Raw genomic sequence first — 18,172 nt, 5'->3', positions numbered from 1 at the left:
TACATGGTTATATTTGTATATTTTTCACAGTAATATGGATAGAGTTCCCAGAATAACTCACCTCCATCCCTGAGTTCAAAAGTAATTGTATGCTTTATTTCCTTTTATTTCATCAGCACCAAAATAGAAATGAGTCAGAGCTTCCTGACAGATGGCCTCCTGTGCCGGTCCCGAGTTGTAAATAGATCTCTACACTTAAACCAGAGCCTATAGGAGAAGGCAGTTGCCTCGGTGACCCTAAATCTAACCCCGAATTCACCAAGCCTTTTTATTTCCAGCACAGTTCCTTTTTTTTTGTTTTGTTTTGTTTTTTATTTAATTTTAAAATCTTTAATTCTTACATGTGTTCCCAAACATGAACCCCCCTCCCACCTCCCTCCCCATAACATCTCTGTGGGTCAACCCCATGCACCAGCCCCAAGCATGCTGTATCCTGCGTCAGACATAGACTGGCGATTCAATTCTTACATGATGGTATACATGATAGAATGCCATTCTCCCAAATCATCCCACCCTCTCCCTCTCCCTCTGAGTCCAAAAGTCCGTTATACACCGCTGTGTCTTTTTTCCTGTCTTGCATACAGGGTCATCATTGCTATCTTTCTAAATTCCATATATATGTGTTAGTATACTGTATTGGTGTTTTTCTTTCTGGCTTACTTCACTCTGTATAATTGGCTCCAGTTTCATCCATCTCATCAGAACTGATTCAAATGAATTCTTTTTAATGGCTGAGTAATACTCCATTGTGTACATGTACCACAGCTTTCTTATCCATTCATCTGCTGATGGACATCTAGGTTGTTTCCATGTCCTGGCTATTATAAACAGTGCTGCGATGAACATTGGGGTACATGTGTCTCTTTCAATTCTGGTTCCCTCGGTGTGTATGCCCAGCAGTGGGATTGCTGGGTCATAAGGTAGTTCTATTTGCAGTATTTTAAGGAATCTCCACACTGTTCTCCATAGTGGCTGTACTAGTTTGCATTCCCACCAACAGTGTAGGAGGGTTCCCTTTTCTCCACACCCTCTCCAGCATTTATTGCTTGCAGATTTTTGGATCACAGCCATTCTGACTGGTGTGAAGTGGTACCTCATTGTGGTCTTGATTTGCATTTCTCTGATAATGAGTGATGTTGAGCATCTTTTCATGTGTTTGTTAGCCATCCGTATGTCTTCTTTGGAGAAATGTCTATTTAGTTCTTTGGCCCATTTTTTGATTGGGTCATTTATTTTTCTGGAATTGAGCTGCATAAGTTGCTTGTATATTTTTGAGATTAGTTGTTTGTCAGTTGCTTCATTTGCTATTATTTTCTCCCATTCAGAAGGCTGTCTTTTCACCTTGCTTATATTTTCCTTTGTTGTGCAGAAGCTTTTAATTTTAATTAGATCCCATTTGTTTATTTTTGCTTTTATTTCCAGAATTCTGGGAGGTGGATCATAGAGGATCCTGCTGTGATTTATGTCGGAGAGTGTTTTGCCTATGTTCTCCTCTAGGAGTTTTATAGTTTCTGGTCTTACGTTTAGATCTTTAATCCATTTTGAGTTTACAAAAAAAGAAGACTACAGGCCAATATCACTGATGAACATAGATGCAAAAATCCTCAACAAAATTCTAGCAATCAGAATCCAACAACACATTAAAAAGATCATACACCATGACCAAGTGGGCTTTATCCCAGGGATGCAAGGATTCTTCAATATTCGCAAATCAATCAATGGAATTCACCACATTAACAAATTGAAAAATAAAAACCATATGATTATCTCAATAGATGCAGAGAAGGCCTTTGACAAAATTCACCATCCATTTATGATAAAAACTCTCCAGAAAGCAGGAATAGAAGGAACATACCTCAACATAATAAAAGCTATATATGACAAACCCACAGCAAACATTATCCTCAATGGTGAAAAATTGAAAGCATTTCCCCTAAAGTCAGGAACAAGACAAGGGTGTCCACTTTCACCGCTACTATTCAACATAGTTCTGGAAGTTTTGGCCACAGCAATCAGAGCAGAAAAAGAAATAAAAGGAATCAAAATTGGAAAAGAAGAAGTAAAACTCTCACTGTTTGCAGATGACATGATCCTCTACATGGAAAACCCTAAAGACTCCACCAGAAAATTACTAGAGTTCATCAATGAATATAGTAAAGTTGCAGGATATAAAATCAACACACAGAAATCCCTTGCATTCCTATACACTAATAATGAGAAAGTAGAAAAAGAAATTAAGGAAACAATTCCATTCACCACTGCAACGAAAAGAATAAAATACTTAGGAATATATCTACCTAAAGAAACTAAAGACCTATATATAGAAAACTATAGAACACTGATGAAAGAAATCAAAGAGGACACTAATAGATGGAGAAATATACCATGTTCATGGATCGGAAGAATCAATATAGTGAAAATGAGTATACTACCCAAAGCAATTTACAAATTCAGTGCAATCCCTATCAAGCTACCAGCCATATTTTTCACAGAACTAGAACAAATAATTCCAAGATTTGTATGGAAATACAAAAAACCTCAAATTGCCAAAGCAATCCTGAGAAAGAAGAATGGAACTGGAGGAATCAACTTGCCTGACTTCAGGCTCTACTACAAAGCCACAGTCATCAAAACAGTATGGTACTGGCACAAAGACAGACATATAGATCAATGGAACAAAATAGAAAGCCCAGAGATAAATCCACACACATATGGACACCTTATCATTGACAAAGGAGGCAAGAATATACAATGGAGTAAAGACAATCTCTTTAACAAGTGGTGCTGGGAAAACTGGTCAACCACTTGTAAAAGAATGAAACTAGATCACTTTCTAACACCGCACACAAAAATAAGCACAGTTCCTTTAAAAAAAAGACCTAGATCGCCTATCCTTGAAGTATCAGGCAAAGTCCTCAGCCGTGTAAGGAAGTCTTTCTTAGGAATGCTTATTATCTTCTTTGGAGTAGAGTTGATTTACAATCCTGTTAGTTTCAGGTGTACAGCAGAGTGACGTTTTATCTGAGAGTTTGGGGTTTCCATAAAACAGACCCATGGACTCTTGGAGAGAAGACTTCAGTCTTGAAATGAGTGCTGGCACTAGGCTGGACGGTGGAGGAGGGTCTCCACCTCCGTGACCCTCCCCCGGCTCCGTCTACCCAGTGTGCTTCCAGCCTGGCCATGAAAAGGGGTGGGGAAATTAAGATACTCCGGCAGGATCACTTGCCTCGAGTGTGTTGTCCAGCCACTGCCATGGCTTAGCCGGAAGGGAAACAATTGGGTTTAAATATTGTTAACTCTCTTCATTTGTGAAACAGGAGCCCCTTATCCTTGCCAAACCTCCATTTTTTGTAATTTAAAAAATAAGTAAAGTAATCCAAGAATCTACTTGAAATCGCAGTTGCAGGAACTGAATCGTCAATTCGTTATCCATATTTTAGTGATGATGGCAGCTGTGTTCCACCTCCTTTACCATGCACTCTCTCATGCACGCTGGAGGGCCCATCGTACTGGTCAATCACAACTACCTTGCTATTGTGTACTTTGGCTGGGGGACCTGGGCTTTGGCCAGGGCAAATATTCTCACCAGTATTTCTCAGACTTCTTCCAGCCTTTTAGAAGCTGTGGGTACTGTGGACAGTTACTACCCAGAGCCCCTTCACCAGCACCCAGAGCCCAGGGTAAACTGAAGAAATGTGAACGTGATTTGATGTAGATGACTAGGTCCCAGCCAGGATTATCTAGACATTTTTAAATTACAATCGTCTGTTCCTTTCTGGCCCTTTCCACATTGACCTGTATAGTTTTACTGCTGGTGCATCTGATTCCCATGGGCTTCAGGAACCAAAGCATAAACAACTTCCCAAAGCTTTTTTGCCTTCAGAAATCTGGCCAGCTCCTGCCTGTCTACATTTTTTGTCTATAAACAACCAGATATAAAATTTCCTGGGACCTAAAAAATATATATATATTGTTTCCAACTTACTGTTCAGTACCACATTATTCTTTAGAATTACAGGCAAAGTATTTGCCACTTCCTGCCTTTTCTGGCTGACTCATCACTGACAGTGATGAGGAAAGGTCAATAAATACCTTAAATGTTCCAATTTCTGGTTTTAAAAATTGAGAGAGGATATAGCTCAGTGTCGTGAAAGAGGATGGAAGGATTGAGCCAAGATTCCAGCCTTGTTGTTCCAATCCTGGAACAGGATACCCTCTGGTAATTCTGTTATGGGACTAAGGAAAGCCACTTCGTACTGTACCAAACTTTAGAAATACTGGGTTGGCCAAAATGTCCATAACATCTTTTAGAAAAAACCCCAAAGGCTTTTAGCCCAACCCAGTACTTGGGATGCTAATGGTCTCAAAGCTTGTCTAGGTCCTCATCCATCTCTGCCCCTTCCCCGTTTCCTACCCCCGCGCTGCTCGCCCCAAGCTGTGGCAGCCATTTCGCAGAAGGTCACTGTCCCTGCCCTCTTCCTGCAGACACAAAGGACATGAACGAATTCGAGACCGACGGCTTCTTCGCTCTGCATCACCGCCGAGGAGCCATCAAGCAGGCCAAAGTCCACCACGTCAAGTGCCATGAGTTCACGGCCACCTTCTTCCCACAGCCCACGTTTTGCTCCGTCTGCCATGAATTTGTCTGGTATGGTAACTCGCATGTGACGCCAAGCTTCAGGTTATGCCTTGTGTCACTTTTTTTGTTTGTTTATTTATTTGGCTGTGTTGGGGCTTAGTTATGGCACACAGGTTTCAGAGCACAGGCTTAGTTGTTCTGAGGCCTGTGGGATCTTAGACCCCTGAGCAAGGACTGAATGCCCGTCCCCTGCATTGCATGGCAGATTCTTAAACCCTGGACCACCGGGGAAGTCCCATGATGCATCTTCTTAATCCACCTGGCCTGGCATGTTTCACCTTGCGGGAGTGTACGGGAATAGGTACTACCTGAGAGTTTCCAGTGGCCTCACCTGGATTGAGAAGGCTCAAATGGTGTGATTTTGGAGAATATTTTCATAATAGAGCTCCTATAGCATGAGGAATCCAGCTCCCTTAAGAAAGATTTCAAGGAAACTTTGGTTTCCAATTAAATGGGAAGCTTCTGGGGGTGAGTGGGGAGGGACAGAAGAGGGAGAGATCTTTATTGTAAGCACAGTTTTATAGTCAAAACTGCCACCAGCTCAACAACCCAACTGTGCTAACTAAATGTCTGCAGAAGGCAACACTTGCCCATTGGAGCTGATGGGTTTCTGTGTTTACAAGACTCTTGGGTGTCTTAAACAGCCCCCGAACAGAGATTGGTTCAAGCCTCAGTAACCACAGCAGCGAAGGCTACGGTAGACTGGAGACTCAAAATGACTCCTATCTCTTGTTTCAGCCTCCCCCACTCTTTTGGGGTCTTCAGTCCTTTGGGTTCTTGCAGGATTTGTTAATGCACAACCTCCGGCTTAACCAGGGTATCCAAAGGTCAGGTAGACTTTTGGTGGATTTCCATCAACTGTCTTCATCTAATGACTTGAACTCCTTCCTTTCTAATAGTGAATGTTAACAGAATCAGTCTTAAGGTTGAGAATTTATTAGCTGCAAATGTTCTCAGATACTCAGAAAGAGGAAATAAAGTGTTATATGGATATCTTTGCTTATCTGTACTGAACTTAGTAAGACAGTGAAAAATTTTAAGTGTCGACATGGAAATTTGCTACCAGGAGCCTGTGATCCATTTCTGGCTGGACATTTTTTTTTTGTCTGCATGTTTGTTTGGGAAATATGCAAATGAAAAGGAAATGAACAACTCATTTACTGAATGTTCAGGCTTTTCACAAAGCAGGTCAAAATAAGAGCACACATTAACACCCTTGGCTAATAACAGACGAGGGCTGCTGATCAGAAAACGCTATGTGAGAGCAGGAAGCTATGAGAGCTTGTTCATCTTTTAAATGTTTTTGTGTTTGGTACTACAGTTGCCTCTAAAGTCCATATACATATTTAAACATATGCTTTATTGCAGGGGTCTGAACAAACAAGGCTACCAGTGTCGACGTAAGTGAGAAGGATTTCTGTTGTACTAGCATCATTCCTTTTGTCTAGTTGTCCCTTAACTTCTGAAAATCTCAAGCTGTAGTTATTTCTTTTCAGAATGTAATGCAGCAATTCACAAGAAGTGTATCGATAAAGTAATAGCAAAATGCACAGGATCAGCTATCAACAGCCGAGAAACTATGGTACGGACCGAGATTCGCCTTTGTCTGAAATACGATGATTTCATCCTGACATTGCCTTTAACAGCCCACGAATTCCTTTTTAAAGGACTTTAAAAAAAATTCTTTTCTTTTTGGTGGCACTGGGTCTTTGTTGCTGCGTGTGGGCTTTCTCTCGTTTCCAAGAGCAGGGGCCACTCTCTAGCCGTGGCGCTCAGGGCTTCTCATTGTGGTGGCTTTTCTTAGTCCAGAGCATGGTCTCTAGGTTTGCAGGCTTCAGTAGTTGGGGTGCATAGGCTTTGTTGCTCCACAGCATGTGGAATCTTCCCAGACCAGGGATCAAACCCATGTTCCCTGCACTGGCAGGTGGATTTTTATCCACTGTACCACCAGGGAAGTCCAACAACTCCCTAATCCTTGTTCATAATGCGCAATTCTTAAATTTTTCCAGGCGCGTCAATATCCCTAAAACACTTTCCTCTCCAGTAACGATTGTTACTGAGACCCAAAACTAGTGTCTTGCCCTCTCCGTGTTTAATCTCCCCATAGATCAAATCAAAATCCTAACAGAGGCTGCTTCAAATGAGCTATTTTGAGGATTGTGTGAGATATTGCATGTGTAAAAGGCAGCACAGGTGACATGTTTGTCACAGCACCTGGCAGAACTGTTCTCTGTGCCTCGTCTCTTCTGTTCATATCTAACCAGCGTGAAAAGTCTCCCCACTCCTCACTGATAAACCGATGCCTCTAGAGGAGGCATTATATAATAGCTTCCAAAGGTGAAAGCACCAGTTCTAGGTTGAAAGAGAAGAGGAAAAAATTACATTAAATTAGGAAAGGAAGTCCGTTGACATAACTCCCATTTAAACGAATAACTCTGGTCTCCTTCCTGAAATATTAACCCATCTGCCCAGAGGCGGCAGACTTCAGCTATCTCCAGGTTACCTGAAACGAGTATCTCATGCCCTTGACCCAGAACAGCTAATGGCTTCCTGTCTTCACTGGACATGACTATAAGGCTTGACAAGTAAAAATCATGACTTCCAATACACATCATTGCAATGTTTTTATTATTCTGTTCATTCTGCAAAAGTCTCTGCTAGAGAAATGACAAGTAGGGGACCCAGGGACACACAAACCATCACACTCTCTTGTTCCCTTTCAGTTCCACAAGGAGAGGTTCAAAATCGACATGCCGCACAGATTTAAGGTCTACAATTACAAGAGCCCAACCTTCTGTGAGCACTGTGGGACCCTGCTGTGGGGCCTGGCCAGGCAAGGACTCAAGTGTGACGGTGAGTCCCACGTGAAAGGTGCTTGGGGTCTCCACCTACTGAACCTCCAGGGGGGTGGATTTGCAGCTTTGATGAGAGGATGAGGGAGGGAGGGAAGATGAAGATGACTGGCTTGTTCAGCCAGCCCGGAAGAGCCCCGTGGTCCTGAAAGAGAAGTTCTCGGATAACAAGCCACTGCTGTTCTTTCCCTTCCACCTTCCACCACCCCGTGTCTTATTTCCCAGAGAAGTGCACATTCAGGTCCCTTGTCCAGGCTCCTGGCCTGGTGCTATCTGAGGCACCCAGTCCTTCGGAGCAAGGAGGCGGCAGGCTCCTCTGACTGGTCCCCTGCCCTGGCCTGTCCCTTCCTGACTCTGGCAGCTCTGGCCATGCCCCTGCCACTCTCCCTGGAACCAGCAAGGACCATTCTGTCTGTGGCCCCATCGAGGAATGAGCCTGGCACATCTGCTGGGCTGCTGAAAAGTCCTGTATGGAAAAATTCTCTGGCTTACTGAAGCTGGCACACCTGTCCCCAGAGTGTGCTGTGAACCCCAGCTGCACAGTTTAAATGTTGGAAGTGTCAGTCACTGAGTCATGTCCAGCTCTTTGCGACCCCATGGACTGTAGCCCACCAGGCTCCTCTGTCCATGGACTTCTCCAAGGCAAGAAGAGTGGAGCGGGTTGCCATTCCCTTCTCCGGGGCATCTTCCTGACCCAGCAGTTGAACCCAGGTCTCCTGTACTCAGGCAGATTGTTTGCCATCTGAGCTGCCAGGGAAGCCTGTGCAGGGGGCAGCCGAGCTCTGACAGCATGGCCTCCTCCAGGTGACCTGACCACAGAGCCCGAGCTCACTCCCCTTTACCCATCCAGTTATTCAGTCTAACCAGAGAAAAAGCCAGACGGCTTTCTTGCTCTAAAAGCCCAGGTTGCTAAGGCAATAACCTTTAGAAACTGAGATGCCATTTCACCAGGCTTAGGGGGTAGGGAGGAAAAATTCCAACACAAACTATCAGAGCCCTTCTGCCTTTGGAGTGGGGCTGAGAGGGGACAGAGCCTAGATAATGTGTTCAAAGCAAAGGTGCCCCACTCAGCAGGGAGCATTTTATTCTCAATTTTAAAAATTTTTATTGGAGTATAGTTGACGTACACTGTTTTGTTAATTACTTCTATACAGCAAAATAATTCAGTTATACACACACACACACATTATATAATGGGCATACTTTATATGCATTTTTTACACACTCTTTTCCATTATGGTTTATCCTAGGATATTGATTAAACATGCGTGTTTGCTAAGTCACTTTAGTTATGTCTGACTCTTTGCAACCCCATGGACAGGTGCGTGCCAGGCTCCTTTGTCCAAGGGAATCTCTAGGCAAGAATACTACAGTAGGTTCCTCAGCCCTCCTCCAGGAGATCTTCCCAACCCAGGGATAGACCCGTGTCTCTTAAATCTGCATTGGCAGGCAGGTTCTTTACCATTAGCGCCGCCTGGGAAGCCCACTGATTAAACATAGAAGCCACTTTATTTTTTGTGGGTGACCCCATTTTAACTTCTGCCACTGGCTAATGTGTGTTGGGTCTTTTAAGTGATAAAGGGGGCTGACCTAAGCAGGAAGATCACCCTTAGATTCCTCCTTATCCACGTCCTAGGTGTATCTGCAGGTCTGGTGGAGCCTGGAGTGACATCTTAAGGAAGGCAGGAGATATTAGGTTTTTCAACTCATTGCTGAAGGCAAACCCACAGGTAGTCAAAATTCATCTGAACCAGAGAAACCTCTGCTGCCCAAGGGACCACCACCTACTGTCCTGTCTACCCCTGCTCAACAGTCCGTGGGTGGGTGGCCTGGCATTGTGTAGAGTGTCTTTAGGAGTTCACAGGCAACAGGTAACTGGAGGGTTTCTGAGCGGACAAACAGGACAGGAATGATCAAATCCACTCCTCATGGCACCTCGAGTCTGATGGTCTTGGACATCGGGGTTTTCTTCCCTGGAGCCCATCACCCCGCCTGCAGAGGCCACGCTCATCCCAGCAGTGGCTGCTGCCTCTGAGCTCAGAACTCCCGCTAGGATTCCTTGGCATTATTCCACGGCTCCCACGCCCTGCTCTGTCCCCTCATTTCTCAACATTCTTTCTTCTCTGTTCCATTCTCTGCTTTCATTTCCCGGCCTCTGGCCTTCCTTACTTTCCCTCCTTCTCTTCTCCCCTCCTCTCCCCCCCACTTCCCTCCCCCCGAGTCATTCTCTGTTCTTGCTGGAACCCCGCGAGGCGGGGTGCTGTCTGCTCCCTGCTCATGCCCCTGTCTGCGTCTCCACCTCCCACTCTCTCCCCTGGGTCTCCCCCTGTCTCTGCCTCCCTCTCTCTTCTTCTTGCTCTCCTGTAAGCCTCCTGCCTAAGTACGTACGGTCCCCTCTTACCCTGATCCTGTCTCCTTCCTCTGGCTGCCGAAATTCGCAAGAAATTAGTCATCAGAGGAACTGTTTGCACTCACAGAGGTTGAGTTATCACCTACTAGGTTCGTAACAGGCTTCTGACATTTTGATCCTGGTGGGCAGGGAGCCTTTCTGCATGGCACATCAGAGAGGAGCTTAGATCTGGTACACTTTTAAACAGTAAGATAAATGCTCAGTCCCTGCTAACTGCCTCCCTCTCTCTCCCTTCCAGTCATGGGTAGGAAATGGGAGCTGGGGCCGCCCAACATAAAGCCTGCATCTGGGAGCCAGGAAGAGTCAAGTAAATCAGACAGGGTTCAGAGGACAGAGGCCATTATAAGTAGCATCTTCACTGTATTGAAGATTTCGCTTCTGATGGGTTTTTTTTTTACAACTATCTATGGTTTATACTTACTTACATAGAAAATGCTATCTTGTTTTATTGTGAACGGCCTGTTTACCTAGTGAAAACTAAAGGTAAAGACAGCTAAAGTATCATCTAAATATTTCAATAACATTTTGAAAGATGAAAGAAAAGCTGTATTTGGTAAGCACCTTTTGGATGCCAATCACTGTGCTCAGTTTGTGCACACAAATGGGCGGCAGCCTTCCTTGCCATCAACAAGGCTCTGGCTCAGCCTCGAGCAGGAGTCGTGTCCCAGCATCATGCCAAAAGGCACCTGCCAGGTGCATGAGTATCTCAGTGAAGCAGAGGTGGATGCTTGGTGGCATAATAAGAGCACCGCCCTAATATCTGTCTTCAGCGTCTCCCTCTGTGCGGAAGATGGTGCTGGGGGTTTGCCAATTGTCTGTTGGACGTACCTGCACCCAAAACAGATCGTGTTCAGAGTGTCTGGAAGTTGGTTCTGTCGCCCTTGCTCACGGCGTTGCTTCTCTTTCAGCATGTGGCATGAATGTGCACCACAGATGCCAGACAAAGGTGGCCAACCTTTGTGGAATAAACCAGAAGCTGATGGCTGAAGCACTGGCAATGATCGAGAGCACTCAGCAGGTAGGAATGGCTTTTAGGGGACAAGTGCCCGTAGTTTCAACAAGGACTATTTCAGTCCCTTCACTCTTGGACTTGTAACAACTGTATGGGGAAATCTGGAATCTGTTTCCAAGCTCGTGCCTTGACCCTGGCTTCCATCTGCATGTCCACATCCCCACTTTGAGATGTTTGTTTAATGCATTTCGCTTGTGGGGATCTTTGTAAGAGCTTAAATTCTTCATGGAATGAGCAGGGGCACAAACAAATGTATTCATTAAAATTACTGAGGATTCATTGCTAGCTTTATACCTGTATAAAATGACTATGTAATAGCTGGTGGGAAAAACATTTGCTGAAATCATCTCCAAAATGCCCCCAAAACACTGAATCTGAGGCAGCTTTGCCTTTCTGCTCAGTAGCGTGCTGAATCCTCACATCTGTGAACAAACCCTCTTTGAGACTTGGCTTTGGGACTTCCCTGGTGGTCCAGAGGTTAAGACTTCAACTTCCAGTGCAGGAAGTGTGAGTTTGATCCCTGGTCAGGGAGCTAGGATCCCACATGCCTCGCCCCAAAAAACCAAAACATAAAACAGAAGTGATATTGTAACAACTTCAAGGAAGACTTTAAAAATGGTCTGGTCTAAAAAAAAAAAATCTTAAAGACTTGGCTTTGCCTACTTGAGCTATTTTTCCATCCATTGGTCTTTGATTCCTATTTGTGACTGAGCGCAGTGGGGAGTGTGGGAAAAACCAGTGGGCCCCCAGAAAATATGAAGGAAGTGAGCACGCCCTGCTGGTGCATAAAATATAATGGACGTTCACAGGGTATGGGATCCTAAGAGAGTGCCGAGGAGGAGGAGAGGTTCGGTTATCCTACATATTCAGGGATCTGAAATGGCTTCGGGACCATGGACAGCGGCATGCATGGTCCCGTCTGTGGTGAGTGGGTAGGTGGGTGGTCTGACTCCTTGTTTGTAACCCAGGCTCGCTGCTTAAGAGATTCTGAGCACATCTTCAGAGAAGGTCCAGTTGAAATTGGTCTCCCGTGCTCCATAAAAGGTGAAGCAAAGCCGCCGTCCGTACCAGGACCAGGGAAAAAAGGTAGCTATCCCTATTCACAGTGGAATTGTCATCAGTAATTCGTCTTCATTAACCTGAGTCCAGGACTTCCCTGGTGGCTCAGAAGGTAAAGAATCTGCCTGGAATGCAGAAGACCTGGGCTTGATCCCTGTGTGGGGAAGGTTTCCCTGGAGAAGGGAATGGCCACCCACTCCAAGTATTCTTGCCTGGAGAAGCTCATGGACAGAGGAGCCTGGCAGGCTACAGTCCACAGGGTAACAAAGAGTCGGACACAACAGAGCAACTGACACTTTCTCTAAGACTTTCTGGGTTAAAGCCTCCTTTTACCTGGCCTGATGAATGATTCTTTTCTAGTTAGAAATTACCGACCTAGCCACCCACAAAGAGGCTTCTACTTCTAGAAGTAAAACCAAAGTACAGCCCACTAGAAAAGCTTTGGAAGTGGATGGGGTTGTGGGACGTTGGGGTGGGGGTAAGAAGATGGGGTTTCTCTGAAATAATGGCAATATTCTCAGAAATAACGGCAAACTTTTCCTTAGAATTTTAGAATGTTATTCCCTGCCACGGTCCAACTGTTTTACAAAACTGAATCCTCCATAGAGCACTAAGGTAGAAATACCACAGATCATCTTATTCTGTACTTAGAGACTTTACTGGAAAGTTTAAGATTAGACTGGGGAAGAATAGCCAACATCCTTAACATTTTATGATATGATGGAAGCTCATCCAGCCTCCTGTTGGAAGGTGCTTTTTGAGAGGTTGTGACTGTGTGATTCTTTCTCAATTTTTATTTTTTTAACACCCAAACCATTTCATATTGAGGTATAGCCAATTAATTAATGTTGTGGTAGTTTCAGGTGAACAGCAGAGGGACTCAGCTATATGTATACATGTGATTCTGAATAGTTTCAACATATATTATAAACTACTTATTTTCCTTGGATGTAGAATATGAAAGACAAACCTAGAGTGGTAAAGACAAACCTGGAGTGGTAAAGAATCTTCCTGCCAAGGCAGGAGACATAGGAGATGCAGCTTCAGTCCCTGGATGGGAAAGATCCCCTGGAACAGGAAATGGTAACCTGCTCCAGTATTCTTGCTTGGAAAATTCCATGGACAGAGAGGCCTGGCAGGCTACAGTCCATGGAGTCTCAAAGAGTTGGACATGACTGAGCACACACATCATTCCAACCACAAAAAGGATAGGATAATTATGTGCTATGAGGTGCCATCAAGTGATATCACAGTAGATAAATGTGTCAATCAACATGTTATGCGTGTTAACTTAGCACTGTGTGATATGTCAAGTATATTTCAATTTTAAGAAAAGAAATGTTCTAAGAGGGTGGGAGGAAGGTTCCAGGAAAGTTGGTCTACAACTTCTCTGGCATGGGGTGAGGAATAAATTGTCTGTAAATTTTTTTAAAGAAGTGTTTGGATTAGACTTGGGAAAGGTCTCTGGGTAAACCATGTCTCAGAGACAATCAAAATAGGCAGCATCTTGACCTGAAGACCGTGGCGAATGATTCCATTCGGGTCTTCAGTGATCTGCTATCCAGCTCTTCTTCCCTACATGATAGGTCACAGAAATTGATGCCGTTATGCCTGCAAGCCATGCAAGCAATGGGGAGTCATTTTCCCTCCAGTTCAGCTAAAATCCCTATATGTCCATGATCTGGCATGATCTAAAGTGCTTGTTTCTGCTGCAGAGATGGTCTTTTGCTGGTTGGAATGTTTCTTAACCTGACATTTCCCCCAGTCTGTCCCATAAAGAGACACGGTCCACCCCCCAGATTTCAGGCTTCCAAGCAGGAGGTGCTCCTTTTGCCCTGCAGGAACCCCTTTCTGAGCTGTTGCAGATGAAACTTCAGAAAAGGATATGAAAAAGAAAGCAGGTTCTCAGAATAGCTAGGAAGACTCTCCGCTGTTCCTTGTTTCCTTTTAACCACTGGCTTATCATTTTCAGAGCCTCAGGGGATCTCCTGGGAGTCTCCCTTGGAAGAGATGGAGAAAGCATGCGATGGTCCAGAACCTGAGCCGAACAAAGAAAGAAGTTCTCTACGTATGAAACTAAAAATCGAGGATTTCACCTTGCACAAAATGCTGGGGAAAGGAAGTTTTGGCAAGGTATGATACTGTATGTAGGATTCTGTGGGCCAGATGACAGAAACTGAGAAGCAAAGCTCTGGCCAGCGGAACTGAGCTGGTGGGACCAAAACCAGGCATGGGTGTGCAGAGAGAGGCTTCCTGGGCGGGAGCTGTGATGTGATGTGATGTATGTTAGAGGGCAGAGAGAGGTCTGAATCAAAAGGGACCCAGGGGCTTCCTGGTGGCTCAGACAGTAAATAATCTGCCTGCAAAGCAAGAGACCTGGGTTCTATCCCTGGGTTGGGAAGATCCCCTGGAGGAGGGTGTGGCAACCTGCTCCAGTGTTCTTGCCTGGAGATTGCCCATGGACAGAGGAGCCTGGCGGGCTACAGTCCACGGGGTCGCACAGCCTCGGACACAACTGAGCGACTAAGCACAGGGAGCTCTTGGGAGCAGCAGCCTCTACTCCCTGGGGAAAAACAGCTCTAGCCGTCTCACTTTGAAGGTGTTCATCCCACCAGCTTCTGAGCGTGGTATCTTCGGACGCCAACGAAGCGGGAAGGTGCCCCGGCCAGTTCCTGTCTCATAGATATTTTTGTTTCATTGGTGGTTTTGTTGTTGTTTTGCTCCTTTCTTCAACCCAGAGTGTGGTTTTACTTTCCTTATGATTTTTTTCTCAGTCTTGTCTTAGCTTAGGGCTACTGGAATAAAACACCACAGAGGAGGGCAGCTTCAACGGCAGAAATGTATCTCTCCCAGTTCTGGAGGCTGGACATCCTGGATCAAGGTGTGGACAGGGCTGTCCCTCCTGAGGCCTCCCTCTTTCCCGGGTGTAGACGCTGTCTTCTCCCTGTGTCCTCACACGGCCATTGCTCTGTGTCCCTATTCCCTCTTCTTATGAGGATGCCACTTCGATGGCATCAGGGCCCATCCTAATGACCTCATTTGAACATAATCATCTCTGTAAAGACCCTGTCTCCAAATAAGGTCACACTCTCAGGTGTTGGGGGTTTAGGACTTCAGCATATGAATTATTAAGGCTCCCCTCGTGGCTCAGATGGTAAAGAATCTACCTGCAATGCGAGAGGTCTAGGCTTGATCACTGGGTCAGGAAGATTCCAGAGGAGCCTGTCCATGGAATTATTTGGAAGGGACATAGTGCAGGCCAGAATTACAGCCATAACTTGAGTGTCTTAGGAAAAGTTTCACAGAGGAGTCCCTCCTCTCAGTTATTCCTGCCACTCACTCAACGTATGGGCTCTCTATCATGGGGATGAGGAGGAGGAGGAGGAAAACATAGTCTAAGAAATTATAATCAACTATCAGTGACGAGAAGATTGTCAAGTCAGTGATTATAAAGAGGGATGTCATGGAATACAGGCTTTTATGTTATATTGGCTATTAAGGATATCTCACGATGGCATCCCACTCCAGCACCCTTGCCTGGAAAATCCCATGGACGGAGGAGCCTGGTAGGCTGCAGTCCATGGGGTTGCGAAGAGTTGGACACGACTGAGCAACTTCACTTTCACTTTTCACTTTCCTGCATTGGAGAAGGATATGGCAACCCACTCCAGTGTTCTTGCCTGGAGAATCCCAGGGACGGGGGAACCTGGTGGACTGCCGTCTATGGGGTCTCACAGAGTTGGACACAACTGAAGCGACTTAGCAGCAGAAGTAGCAGCAGTTGTTTTTTTATTTATATTGGATGTCACTTGGAGAATTTTAGCCAGAGACTACTGTTCCATGAATTTGTGCAACCAAGGCCAGCATTATGCTCAGCACCTGCTCACCAGACTTGGGCTGTAAAACTTACCCAGTTTAATAATAAACAAGCTGAAATGCAACTAGGTCTTGCCATAGCTGAATGACTTTGTACTGCTAGTAGGGGTTGGGTTTAATACCAAGGAATCGCCTTTGGCAAAACCCACTCTGCCCTGCCAACTGTAGCCAACAGCTATTAGTTTGTTTCCACAATAGCACAAACCATCGCAGGCTCACTTGGTGTTATTCTGAGTGCAATAGGCAGTTTTACAGCCAGTCTTCATTAAAATGTAGCATCAATTAATGTGCCATGATAGCCTGTTACCAAAAATTGAAAGGACATTATAGAGATGGAGATTGCCTTTTCGACTTCTTAGTTTAAGGCTGGTTTGGAGGAATGTTTTATTGAAAGAAGCAATTACCAAAAGAGGATTTCTAATTGTTATAGAAATGTTTTTCTTTGTTTTCTTGGTAGATTTCTACTTTTCAACAAGGTTAACACAGCCTTAAGTTAAACCTACCTGCCTTAGTAAATAACCCAATGGACAGCTGAGAGCTTCAGTAGCCTCGGATCTGTGACTAAGCTCCTCCCCATCAGAATCCCAGATCCCTGGACCCTGAGGGGACTGCACTGTGGGGGCCCAGTGAGAGAGGGGAGCCCCAAAGCAGAATATATTTCCTCTTCTTGAACTCTAAAACTTGTTCTTGTTTTTCTTTTTTTTCACTCTATAGATATGGTTCCTCACCAAAATGGTAGCCTGTTTTGGTTCTCCATTGATTTTAGGCCCAGAATAAATGGCATGTTTTCTGGGGCTATGCACATTATTTCCCTGATGGCTCAGATGGTAAAGATTCTGACTGCCATGCAGGAGACATGGGTTCGATCCCTGGGTTGGGAAGATCACCTGGAGAAGGGAATGGCTACCGAGTCTGGTATTTTCACCTGGAGAATTCGATGGACAGAGGAGCCTGGTGGGCTACAGTCTGTGGGGTCGCAAAGAGTTGGACACAACTGAGTGACTCACACTTTCACCTTCATGCCTGAATTCTCATCTAAGCTCTACCCTCTCTATCAAGCCAGCTACCCCCAAAGCTATGTGTCTGCACTGTATTATTTTAAACATAGACACATGCATTTTCCACTCTTGGTGTGTCTTCATGAACTTCAGCATTCCTCAAAAGTCACTAAAAGAAACAAGTGATGAGTGGGAGTTTTGAAGTATAGTTGATTAACAGTATTATATTAGCAGCAGATGTGTTGTAACATAATGATTCAGTAGTTTTATAGATTGGACTCTAAAGTTATTACAGAATAATGGCTCTGTTTCACCATGAGATTCAGTATATCCCCGCTGCTTATTTATTTTACACAGAGCAGTTCGTACCTCTTAATCCCATGCCCTTGTCTTGGCCCTCCCCCCGACTGGAAACCACTGGTTTGTTCTCTATATCCGTGAGTCTGCTTCTGTTTTGTTACACATATTCGTTTTGGTTTTAGATTCCAATAACTGTCATTCAGAAAGCATTTTAGAGTTCTCAAGTCGCTTCCCCACCTGGTGTGTGATTTTCACAACAGTCCTGTAAGTCAGCAGTGTAGTGATAGTTAAGGCTTTTCCACATTAGGGAACCGAAGCCCAGGGAGGTTGCTTTGTGAGCCCACATTCCCACAGCTGGTAAATGTCTGTGAAATGAGGCCAGAGCTGTGGCTTTTTGACTCCACAGGCCGTGCCCTCACTTCTATCAGTTGCCTGTGGCTGCATCATCTGCAAGAATGCAGGTTGGAGCAACCCTCCATTCTAAGCCATCTGGTGTCCTGTCTTATAAGATGCCTGAAATTGAGTGGAAAAAGTCAGCTTTGGAGTCAGATTTTCCACTGAGTAGCTCTGTGAGTTTGAGATAGTTGCCCTTTGACCCTAGGTTTCTTTTATTATTACTATCTGTATTGCAGAGTGTTCTGAACCAAGAATTAAACAGGTACTAAAATTAGATAGCATGTGTAAAGCCTGTAGCAGAATGTCTGGCACATAGTAGGTCGTGAAGATAATGTTAGTGTCTGTGCCATCAGAGGAAATGCTGTGCATTCCTTAAATACATCAGGACAGTTATATTTCTCACGTATGCTTTTTGGCCTTGAAAAAGTGGGTAAAACGTGGAATAAGGTTTTATGTTCATTTTTATTGATTATTTCTAAAGCAGTCAAGGCTTCCTCTTCCTTGCTCGCTGCTGCTTCCTCAATACACATTTTTCTCTGATTTTTTTTTTTATAAACTTAGGTCTCTGGGCAGACAGGACACTTAAAAAAAATTGTATTGGCGTATAGCTGGTTTACAGTGTTGCATATC

At 44.7% G+C, this 18,172-nt stretch overlaps 1 protein-coding gene across 2 annotated transcripts in view; it reads left to right on the top strand.

Moving 5' to 3' along the window:
* The window catches only part of PRKCQ (protein kinase C theta), a 94,967-nt gene that overhangs the window by 15,121 nt on the left and 61,674 nt on the right, over window positions 1–18,172 (top strand). For both annotated transcript variants that reach the window (XM_068987064.1, XM_068987063.1), the window contains exons 4-10: window positions 4,486–4,648; window positions 6,008–6,039; window positions 6,136–6,221; window positions 7,363–7,492; window positions 10,810–10,919; window positions 11,882–11,999; window positions 13,945–14,105. In XM_068987064.1, the coding sequence (XP_068843165.1) occupies window positions 4,486–4,648; window positions 6,008–6,039; window positions 6,136–6,221; window positions 7,363–7,492; window positions 10,810–10,919; window positions 11,882–11,999; window positions 13,945–14,105 (800 nt within the window). The remainder of the gene's footprint in view (window positions 1–4,485; window positions 4,649–6,007; window positions 6,040–6,135; window positions 6,222–7,362; window positions 7,493–10,809; window positions 10,920–11,881; window positions 12,000–13,944; window positions 14,106–18,172) is intronic.

This window comes from Capricornis sumatraensis, chromosome 15 (assembly GCF_032405125.1).
Source record: "Capricornis sumatraensis isolate serow.1 chromosome 15, serow.2, whole genome shotgun sequence".
Classification (NCBI taxonomy): Eukaryota; Metazoa; Chordata; class Mammalia; order Artiodactyla; family Bovidae; genus Capricornis; species Capricornis sumatraensis.
The sequence above is the reverse complement of the archived record's forward strand: the minus strand, read 5'-3'. Positions and strand labels throughout refer to the sequence as shown.